Raw genomic sequence first — 12,196 nt, forward strand, 5'->3', positions numbered from 1 at the left:
GCTCCACAGTGATGCTTGAGAACATGCCTTGGTTCACAGTGCTTCCTCTCGAGAGAAGCGTGCATTTCATGGTGGCAAAGCTATAACCCACTGAAAGTACTTCACTGATTTGAAGTCCATTTCTCCCAGAATGCCCATCTGCATCATTTGGCCTATCAGCACCAATAATGCAAAGTTTCCTTATTACTCATTGAAACAACAAAAATGGAAATTAGTCTGGTAAATTTTAGAGAATAGTCAAAATCAATACTATGAGATTACCATGGGTCTAACAGTCTCCCCATTCCCTAGATAAAGATATTTTCAGTCTGATCTTGAGGAATATGACTTTACTTTTTAAAAAATGAGAGGTCTTTGTAGATGTTATGGATCTCTTAAAGTCATTGTGTACTAATTTATATTGCAGTCCTAGGAAACTAATATGAGACTAAAACTAGTATTAAGGTTATCAAAATAAAATTAGATATCAAACACAAAATGACCAGTGAAAAGATGACAAAAGATTGAGCATAAAATACAGCAATCAAAAATGAGAGTGGGTGAATACCGTCATGTTGAATTAGAAGAGCAGAAAGCTTAACTATTTTAAGTGTATATTTAAGGAATTTAAATGAATATTATCCCTTACTGTATTGCAATATAACTAATAAAATTGCCAGGTTATTTCAGGAAAAAGAGCAAAAAATATAATATTGAGATTAATAAATACAAGTGGCATGAATGTCATATGAAGTGTTTTGCAGGTTAGCACCTTCACAAAACTACCTCACTGTAGAATTGCTAGAGCACACCACCCTACATAATACCACTCTCAGACATGCTTTAAGTTTATCCTAAATGACATTTTCAAGAAGTCTTGCTCTATACCCACAGGCTGAATAAGTCCTTCTTACAAATGAGATAGTAGGTTATGTTCTTTGGCTTCAGAAGGCTTACTGAATTCTATGTTTGTCCTATTTGTCTTTTGTGTGTTCCCATTTCCCAGATTGTCTTACTTACTATTGTAACTCCAGCATCTAGCACAAGGGTTGGCACATGGTAAGTGTTAAGTGTTTGTTGTGTTATAGGAACAAATAAACAGATGTAATGAGATCACAGCGAGCCTTTTCTTGTGAACTAATCTGTGTACAGGTGCTCTATACAACTCCAAATCAGTGCCCATGTTCCTCTGCACCCGGAGCCAGAGTGCCAGAGAAAAATAGGATCCTGCTACCTTCCTGCAATTCCTTTGGACATGGCCAGCAGATAGGGTTACCTGTACATCAACCATTTTTAATTCTAAACTAATTCACTCATGAAAGAGACAAGAGTAACACAAACAATTCTTTTATCCTTGGTCAAATGTAAAAAAAAAATTCATATACTTCATTCATAGTACCCAAATATTAACATCTTACCATGTTTGCTTTGCCAGTCTATGATTGTTTTTGAGCCATCTGAATACACACTGAAGACATAATCCATTTTTACTGTCAAATACTTCAGTATGTTTTTCCTACAAAGATATTCGCTGTTCTAGCTACAGTAAAATTATCAGAAGCAGAACACTGTGCTGATACAACCTAGCTAGTTAATCTATAGAATAAATGCAAACTTCACTAACTAACCTACTCATGCCCTTTACAGTAACATAAATAATAGCACATACAAAATGTTTGTATGTTGTTGTATATGCACTGCCTACCTAGTCAGAATCCTAGCCATGCTGTGTGGGTATCATATCTTTTTGTTTGCCTTTGATGTGAAATGAATCATCAGACTTTGCCCTTAATTACTTTGACATTTTTACAAACCCAGACTGATTCTTTGTTAATGCCTTTCAATTCCTGTTTGTCTGATGCTTCCCGTGGTCAGACTGAGATTATGCAACTGCAGAGCAAGGATATCATCAAAGTGGTCTGGGTTAATAGCACATTTCTGGAGATATTAACTTGGGGTCACTTGACTAAGATGCTGGTATTTTTCCTTTTATAGTTGATAAGTTATAATGAGAGAGACTTTCACCATATATAACTGTGGTCACTAATTTCTAAAAAAGTAATGCAACTCTATTCTGGTACAGACTTAATTCTCCATAAATATGAATTGGAGAAATGTTTAAGGTTTGATTTGGGGTCAAAAACTAGGAAATCCTGCACTACTGTTAGTGTAATGATCCATCAGAATTACACTCTACCACCTCTTCTCACACATACAAAGAATTAAAATTATCATGTGATTTACCAAAGGACATGATACAGTTTCCAATCTCACTCTTCATTCTTTGGATGGGAAAGCTGAGGTTCAAATTGGATAACTTTCCTAACAGAATAGGGCTGAAAATAACCAAATACTCATTGTAGAATACAATACTCAGCCAGGCGGTGGTGGCAAATGCTGGATCTCTGTGAGTTCGAGACCAACCTGGTCCACAAGAGCTAGTTCCAGGACAGCCTCCAAAGCCACAGAGAAACCTTGTCTCAAAAAACAAAAACAAAAACAAAACAATATTCAAAAATCATTTCAGTGTCCTTCAAATGTACAGGTGTACAGATATACCAAAGCCATCAAAGGCAGATTGCTTAGGGCTATTTTGGGTAATTACGGGATTCTTATATAGATTCACACAATATCTTCCACCAAACCACTGCAGTTCTCCCTTACCCCCAAGTTCTCTCTCCTCTCTGCTTTCCCTCTCCCTTCACTTTTTCTCCTCTTTTGGAAACATTCAAGCTATTAAAAGGACAATAAAAAGTAGCACTATCCTGACACCCTGGTAGACAATCTAAAGACAGCACAAAATGGCTTTCTAACCTATATAATGTCCTCTGCCATTCCTTTCTTTTCCAAGATGACTACAAATTACAACCTCTACTACTACTAGTCAGTTTCACTAGCAGTAAGTGGAGCTCTCATCTCACCTCTATGGAGAACACAGGAAGGTTCTGGGCTTTACCTTACTTGCTCTGCATCCTTTATCTTGTATCTTTTTTGAGAAGTGATGAAGACATAAGATCTTGGTCTCTAAATCTGTATCTTGAGGCAATGCTCCTTGGTGAAAGTTATGTTTAGATATTCAACAGCATGACCAAGGCTAGGAATCAGGGATGAAGTACCCCAAGCAACTATTGTGTACAGAATATATAGCATTTCTTTTTTCCCCACATCCTAGGAAGCACAACCTGTTTAAAAAATTACATGTGGTGTTTTCATGAAGGGATACTCCTAAACCAAGCTTAGTATAAAGTTAGCAAGACAAACTCCTGAAGCATCAAAGTATACTGTAGGCTGCTATGAGAACTTCCAATGTAAACTTATTCAACCCTTTGAAATCTAATGTGTGTTGTGTACGAAGCATTAGCAGCACTGTTTGGGAGCCTTGACAGAGGAAGTTACTCACTGAATGTGAGCCTTGATTTTTATAGTCTGCCTCTACTTCATGGCAACTCTCTGATTACTGTTAAGGTACTAGTAGGCTCATGAGAGTCCCAGCACCACTCTACCTTGGATCACCTACCACCATTCCTAGCCTCTGTGATGGACCATGTCCCTTCAAATTGTAAGCTGAAATCAACTTTTCTAAGATGCTTCTTGCCATTATTTGGTCATACAAACAAGAAAAGCTATGGTTATAATGAATTAATGACCTTTTCAATTCTGAACATTTTGTTCCTCATTCCGCCACAGGGCTCTGGAAGTAAACTATTCAAGTATTATTCCACATGCAGATGGCCTCTTCTGCAATTTGTGATATGCCCATCCACTGGAAAGGCAGACAAAAAAAGAAGGGCTTAAATTTATGTTTATATAAAAGGAAGTGTCCTGTAAAAAAATGTCAGAAGTCATAACTTGGATATATTTTTAAGGAATTTGTAGCAAAACCACTTTTTAGGCTAAACATCAATTTTGAATGAGTAAAAAGTATGGCCTGTGTGAGAATCTCAGATAATCGGGCAATTTTGAGCTACAAACAGATAAAATTGATAAGCTAGATACAATTGCATAGATATTTAAACCTGGATTCCTTTAGTGCAAGCTCTTAGAGGAAAAATAAACTTCAAGTTATATTGCACTGGTGCAAACCCTTTTTGGAACTACATCTTGATCTTCCAGTTGTGCTTAATTCAGGACTCCACAGTGTAAAATTGTTATTATTTCTCCCCCTAAGTATTTTTTATTATTTATTTGGTTTTTTTGTTAAGATTTCTTAACAAGGAAGTAAAAATGTTTTTTCTTTGCATTTTTCATTACAGTGTTCTCTTCATATGTTGTGTCTCTGACTGGGAAGTTTATATAGCATGAAATGGTGAGGCAGAGTAAGTTTATGACTTGGATTCACGAAACAGTGATGCAGTTGTATGTCTCGGTGTAGTCATCCTTTATGATTATTTATCGTACAATACGTGCTCTTCAAGAAAGTGACCAATGTATAGTTTAAAGATACTGACAAAATACATTAATTCTTTCAATGTTGGATTTAAATTAGGAGCATTAGTAGAGTGAGGGTTCGAGACACACTGGAAGAGCTCTGTTAGATATTGCTCTTCAAATAGCATTACAGACACAAATGTTACATATAAATTAAAGACAGCATGGCCAGTATTAAATTCAGTGAAAAGTATAAAACTTTACACATTGAAATAGCACTTACATTTTGATAGTTATTTTAACACAGATATAATTTTTAATTTGGCACAAAAACTGATGAACCTCGTAATCCTTATGACTCTGCTTAGCTCCAGAAAAAAGGTGTCTGCTCAATTCATTAGCATATTAATTGGCTATATTTCAAAGTTCAGAATGAAGATATTTCATGTTATTTTGCTTCCATCCCCTTAAGTGACCAAAAATTGAAACAAAAAAAAATGTATTCTCAATTACAATACTCACAGCTGTTGCCTGCTCTATTACCCCTCAGTCCGGCTGAACGTTCTGGCTCCTTGTAAGGAAACTGTAGCGTCGTGTCTAAGGTCCTGAACCCTTCTTTAAGAGAATGGTGCTTGTAGTACTCCACAAGTTCCTTTAACAGAGCAGATTAAAGAGAGGTTTTGTTACTTTTGTTCTCAGATAAACTCCTCAGTACATAATTGTATAGAAGACAGGGATGATCATTTTAACATTTTACATTTACAAATATATGAAAGTGTCAATGAGAGCCCTGCCTGCTGTCTGAATGGACCTGACTCCCACCCAGAAACTGCTGTTTCCTGGAGACATTTATCCATCACGTAGCTTACTCTCTATTGTTCTTCAGGCGTACAGAGTACCATGTTTATCTGCAGTCAGATGTGCTACTGAAAAGAACCCATGCTAAACCTCCATCTCAGAGTAGCAATTATTGTTGTTATTAGTGAGAGACGCATCTTTCTGAAGAAAGATGAAAGGGACAGCTGTTTGCCTGACTATATGGCAATTTCTACTTTCCCCCATTTTCTTTCAACTTACCAGAAAAACAAACTTAAATACTACACGGACTTTTCCAGAATTAAGAGAAACATTGAAAAAGCATTGAACACTGTTCGGTATCATGCCTGTTTTACATTGATGAACTGTTAGTGCACAGCTCAGCTCAGTGCTACCCAGTATCCACAGAGGGAAACAGGTTGTTCCTTCTAATTGTTTAGAAGTAATGGGTGGTGCACGCCTTTAATCCCCCAGCACTCGGGAGGCAGGGGCAGGCGGATCTCTGTGAGTTCGAGACCAGCCTGGTCTACAAGAGCTAGTTCCAGGACAGCTTCCAAAGGCACAGAGAAACCCTGTCTCGAAAAAAAACAAAAAAAAAAAAAAAAAAAAAAAAAAAAAACATCTGGAAGCCTCATATAAACTTCTACCATATTTCAAACTAAATCTTCAGGAAAATATATTTCTGTATATCTAGGCTTCAGAATCTACACAAATTGGAATCCCTCTACTATGAACTGAAATAGAATAACAATTCATAATGAAAATGCTATCAGTAGCTGAATGTGCCAGATATAAAGTAGCTGATAAATGGTTGAAGTAAAAATGAAAAACAAATTATTTTAAATAAAATATTCAATGCTTCTGTTATAGCACCCTTAAAAAAGAATGGAGAAGCCATTTATTACTTGAAGAAAATAACTGCCAATTGATTCAACACATCTACTCAGTGGTTAAGTTCAAATTTCCTAAAAGAAATCAATCGGGCCAGAACCTACTCTAAACATGAGAAAAAAGAAAAAAAAAGAATCATCAATGTATTATTTTCTTCTGTCCAAGTAAGATGTGCTGTGCACTGCATTGTGTTTGGAGTGACAGGGATCAAAAATGCTAAAGACAAGGTTCCCACTCTCTAGGAACTCTCAGCTTAGAAGCAAAAGTGAAGGGTTATAAGACGTCAAGGACACACAAGTGTGTTCAACTGGGAAACAAGAGGAGACTTCAAGACTTCAAGATGGAGGTGGCTTTGTTTAAATAAAAGACCAGGTTAAAAAAAAAATCTCAATAGTTAACAATGGAGATGGGATCAATTCATATGGGGGTATCTAGGGCTAACAACACACACAAAGGTGACAAAGTGAAAAATCAATGTCATGGACTGGGGAGGCGGCTCAAATGGGAGCAAATGGGAGCACTTGTTACAGAAGCCTGAAAGGTGAAGACCTGATTTCAAATTGCAGCCATCTGTATAGAAAGCAGGTATTATCTCACTTGTGCCTATAAACGCAGAACTATGGGGTTGAGGAGACAGGAGGAATGCTGGGACTCCCTGACTGGCAACCTAGCTCCAGGGACTGTTAGTGAACAGGACAGAGAGAGAGGGACTACAACATCTGCTATCTTCCTTTTGTCTCTGCATATTTGCACCTACATTGAGCACAGGCATTTTAAAACACACACACACACACACACACACACACACACACACACACACACACACCCCATTGTCACATTAGTTAAGTAGAAGCAGTATGATATAGCTAAGTCACCAGATAAAGCAATGAAGATTCTTTTTTTGTTTTTTTCCTGGAAAATGAGAGCCTCAAACCATGGATGCAAAGAACTTGATAAAATTAACCAACTTGTGTACAGTCCATATGTTAGGTCTCAACCCAGAACAAATGGCTGAGGTACCCAATAACATATCAAAGAGGACACTGGCCACCAGGTTCTCCCTGCATCCCTCAGTCTTCTTTACCTGTTACAGGACCCTCCTGCGCTACTAACCCCACCCCCCATCCTAAACTTCTCCAGACGAGGAGTGGGGCTGCCCTTCCCTATATAATTCAGCTACTTTGTTTACCTGCCCATTTTCCGTCTACTCTTTGCCTTCCTGGTCTCTTGGTCTGGGTCTCCCATCTCCCTGTGCTCCTCGTGTCCACTCTGGACTCTCTCAGATGTCTCAGTCTCTAGCTCTGTTCCCCTTTTTATATACAGTAAACTTTCTCCTCCACCATACCTAGGAATAGTCATGTCCTTTTTTCTTTATTATTTTTTCAATCACTATATCACTTATATCTGTCCAGAGTGAGCCCGTTGCATCAAGTTATTAATAAGTAGCAAGTGTAAGTACAGAAAAGGGAAGCATATGAAAGTCATTTTTGCTATGACAAACCAGCAACTCTGATTTCTTAAACTTAAGATGCTGTGGTCTTTGCAAACATTAATTCTATAACTTAAATCTGTGTCTATGTGAGCATGTGTATGTATGTATGTATGTATGTATGTATGTATGTATGTATGTATGTGTATTTTTGTGTGTTTTTCCCTGGAGCCCAGAGAATGGGAGTGTTTGATGAAACAAAGGGATGTGGAATTTGACTGACCTTTATAAACACAAGGCAAAGAAAGCAAAATACCAAATAGAATGTTGTATCTTGGAAATGGCTACCAATATAAGAATATGGTATTTGTATTATACCAATTTTTGATATGGTTTGGCAAGAGTAGATCAGAAGTTAGACTGTGCTTATTAAAAATATATTTGGTGTCTTTTAGATAATGAAATAAAAAGCTTAAGGAAATCTGTGTTTGCATATGGCATCACCGATAACAATGATAGCAAGGAGTTATTCCTTTAGTCTTGACATATCAATTAAGATGTGCTGTTTTGTTTGACAGTACAAATACAAATCTGAGATGGATTACAAAGTTCAATAGCTTTGAACTTCAATTTAACCTTATGAGAGAGAATATAAATTTTGTTATAAATCATTATTAAGATTAATGTGAAGTTGGTTATAAACTATTGAATTATTGAACTGAAAAAAGATTTTTCAGTCATTTAATATTTTTACAGAAGGAAAAGAAGAAAGAAAGAAAAGAGACTTGTCTAAGAACCATGGTGAGGCAGTTTAGTAAACTGCAGACAGTCTTTAATACCTGGCTAAGCGTGGGTGGTATTTTAGTTACATTTTTACAGTCTTAGGCAGGTAAATCTTCCTAAGATGTCCCTGAGTAGAATTAAGGAGCACACTGTGGATCGTTTCCAATTCTTGGTTTTATGCTCTCTGTATTTTAGACTAATCCACCCCGGCTTTAGCAGCCATTGACCTTCAGGTACAACAAGCAAATAAGATGACTCTAAACAAAAGAAATCTCTAAGCTTCCCTTATCTCAGCCGACACACTGGTGTCAACAATCCAACTCAGAATAACGAGTGTGGGCCAGTCATTCCAATTACCAAGGAAACAGGCAATGGAGATGGCTTACAAACAGCATTTGGACATGGCTTGTCTGGCATATGTGAAAATCAGAACAAAATTAATGCCTTGTAATCTGGAATCAGAAAGTCATTTCGGATTGGAACTTAATGACTAAGAAAAACAAAGAGTTTGATTAACCAAGCTATTGAAACCCAAGGAAAGTAGTTCTGGCCCCAAGCACCAAATACAGCCTTCTGTGTGAGACACCAGCTAATTTAAAACAAGCTTTTGAGTGAGTCTGCTTGTGTTTTGTATCCTTTCTGATAAATATTTTATTGCACGGTACCCTGTAATTCATATGCAGACAAACCGAACACAAGATAGCACAGATAGCAAGATACTGAACTACTCCTGGGGAATGGATCAAATCCACACATCAGCATTTACAGTGATGGGAACTGTGGGATGTAACACAACACAATAAACTGTTTCTGCTACAGATTGTATAACCCTTATTTTTTTAAGACACCTCCTACATCTTGGAGCCTCCTCTAGTCTTGAAACACTTCTTTTTGGCAAGTATCCACGTGGCATTTCCCAGCATGGGTCTACAGGACACCATTATATTGAGTTCTCTGGCACACATGTATTTTCTAACTTGTAAGATTTTTTAGATCAATAGAGTCATTTTATTTTGAAGTGTCTTAAAACCACAGTGACTGAGTCTTTTAAGATTCAGAATAATGTTACATACCCTTCTTTGTGACTTTTCTCTTAAACATTGTGCCCTGTTCTATTAAATTGTTTTATTAAAATACAAGTTGGTCTTTTGGAAAAGTAATAGAATTTTATTCTAAATAAACATTTAATTTAAAAAATATTCACAATACCCAAATATCACTGCTTATCTGCTTATTGAATGTATTGAATACACGAATCCAAAAATTAAGAATAAAGATTCACAATAAATTTATTCAACACATGAACAAAAAGCAGGGCTAACTTGAACTAGCTCAGCAGCTTCTTCAGCAACTGGTAGTTATTTGCTAAAGCAGGAAAAAGGCCTTTGCTTATAACTGAAGGTTTTCAGTTTCTTGTCTTCCTTTCTTTACACAGCTATCCTTAAGCTGTTTCTTTTCCTTTTAGTTTCTGCAGTTTTGCTGACAATTCCCATTCACCTCTTTTGACAATTCCCATTCACCTCATTATAGTCTGAGCTTCCCTATAAAAGATCTCCATGTATGGAAGAAAAGAAAGGAAAGGAGGGAGGGAGGGAGGGAAAGGAAGGGAGGAAATAACATAGGCATGTGTATGCGTCCCTAGCAGTGGCATTTGTGAGTGACACACAGATTTTGTGACACTTATTTGAACTCTGGGACATGCACATTTACTTTCCTTTTTCAGGAGACCAATGAATAAACTTCAATGGTCTCTGCTACAAATGATTCAAAATGGAGTGTCTATTTGCTTTAGTATAATCATGGCCTTATAAGATCTACAGCTCCTGATGGTGGCACTGGCTATTATCATCCCTAACATTCCCTACTAAAGGACTTCCTAGGGCTGAACCAAGGTGACACAAAGCTGAACTGATTGCCCCTTTCCAATGGCCATTCCTTTCATCTTCCTTGCATGTCTTCTTTAATGGGAGTTCCCTTTGCTACTTTCAATGTCTGGAGGGCTAGCAGTCATCATTGGCCCTGCAGCACTTTTAAAGTGTCATATAAACTGTAACACTGTGAAGACGCCTCATTATCACCCAAAGAAGTTCTGCAGGCATGTCTTGCCAAGATGTGGAGTGCCCAGGCATGCTTTCATCACGTCGGGGCTGTACCTGTCACTCATCATCTGTGCACCCACTTTCTACATCCTTTCTAGGTTTTTATTGTATAAAGATGATCTTCTGGTCAAGCCCACTCTCTGCTCTCTCTCACAGCCTGATGGGTGCAACAGATGTAAGTTACTTCCAGCAGGGAGGATGTCTGGATCTTGGTTACCGATTTGACAAGAGTTTCCATTTTTTAAGACTCAGCCATGCTGCCTGTCCTTTGCTTTTGAATTTCAAATGTGCCATTTATGTCTAGAGATTTCCTCCTATTTCCTTTTCTTTCAGCTCAGGATGTTTTGATTTCTTAAAGAACTGATCTCGGTCTTGAAATGGTTTTTAGGTAAGGCATTCAAGCTGGCTGAGTTTGTAAGCCTTCTTATACTCTAGTTTAACTCATTTGTATTCCTAAGTGATTTCTGTTATTTTTCAGAAAGGTGTAGTATATATCACTTGATTGATAGCCACATCAATGAGTCTTCATTGTCAAAGCTAACCAAAGATCTTAGCGGCTACAAATGTATCCTGTGTCATAGATCCAAATGCTTCATTAGTTCAAGAAATCACTAAGTGGGAAATAGATTTGTAGCCACTTCTAAGAAAATAAGATTTCTTTACTGTGAGCAGTGTATATATAATGATATGTATGTATGGTCTGTATGACTTATATGTACATACATGATACCTACTAATAAAATTATTGAGATTTCTATAAATTGTCAGAATTAATAAATGCATACTAACTACAATGTATGATTTCTATTTCAAAATAAAATTTCTACATAATATCAACTGTTGTATGTGGCAGAAATATAAATTTACTAACACTTGTCTAATGTAATAAATGAGAACTAGAATTACACAGATAATTTATAATAGCAGAAAATATAATCAAATTTCAAATTGACTTTATATTGCATTTGTAAGAAATACACCTAAAGGTAAGAAGTTCCTTCTTAATGAAAACTTTTCTGTCTCATAATTTTAAAGACACAAAGTTGCTGAATGAAGAGACAGAGGACATAAGAAAAGAAATGACATAGTAAAGATTTGTGATTTGTCATTTGACATTGTGATAATACACTCAAACATCCATACAAACAACTGAAAGTTATACTTGCATTGACCATTGCTTTAAGAGTCATGAGTAGTGTATACTCTAAAATATTATCTACAACTTACAAACCACATTAACAATGAGAAATACCATTTGAGCAATATAAACTTTCATTGGAATTTATCAAGCTAGAAAGTTAGGATTTGCTAAAGCCAACACTATTATTATCTAAATAATTTTCAATGGGTAACATTGTTAAGAAACTATAGAGTTAACTAACTTAACAGCAGAAAATGGGAATTATAGATTGAAAAGAAATAATCAATATTTACCATTAAGCTTTTAAATTTTCTATTTTCTGCAATGTGAAAAAAGCCATCTCTTGTTAAAATCTTGATGTGTTTTGCTTCATTATTGTACCTGTGGGCAATGAATAACTTATGAATATAAATGTGTTTTTAATCAGTTGAAATCAATAATTACCAGAAGGCATGCACCAATAACGTTATAGGAATTAATTCTGAAGACAAAATATATACTTATGCCAATACAATGGTGACAGCTAATTAACAAAATGTATTTACTAGGTGGGTTGAAGATACAACCAATATTTGAAGTGAGAGGAAATTTGGATTTGACTAATCATTGTGCTTAATTTACTTAGGAAATTCAGTTTCAGAGTACAAAAAAAGACAAAATCTAGTAATTTGTATTCTTGAATTTACTAAA

The 12,196-nt window shown here is 36.3% G+C and overlaps 1 protein-coding gene across 2 annotated transcripts in view; it reads right to left on the reverse strand.

The window, feature by feature from the left end:
* Positions 1-12,196, reverse strand: part of Vav3 (vav guanine nucleotide exchange factor 3) — a 330,956-nt gene that overhangs the window by 16,592 nt on the left and 302,168 nt on the right. For both annotated transcript variants that reach the window (XM_027395541.2, XM_035451854.1), the window contains exons 24-25: positions 11,800-11,887; positions 4,870-4,999 (exon numbers count right to left, since the gene is read on the reverse strand). In XM_027395541.2, coding sequence (XP_027251342.1) covers positions 4,870-4,999; positions 11,800-11,887 — 218 coding nt within the window. The remainder of the gene's footprint in view (positions 1-4,869; positions 5,000-11,799; positions 11,888-12,196) is intronic.

This window comes from Cricetulus griseus, assembly GCF_003668045.3.
Source record: "Cricetulus griseus strain 17A/GY chromosome 1 unlocalized genomic scaffold, alternate assembly CriGri-PICRH-1.0 chr1_0, whole genome shotgun sequence".
NCBI lineage: Eukaryota > Metazoa > Chordata > Mammalia > Rodentia > Cricetidae > Cricetulus > Cricetulus griseus.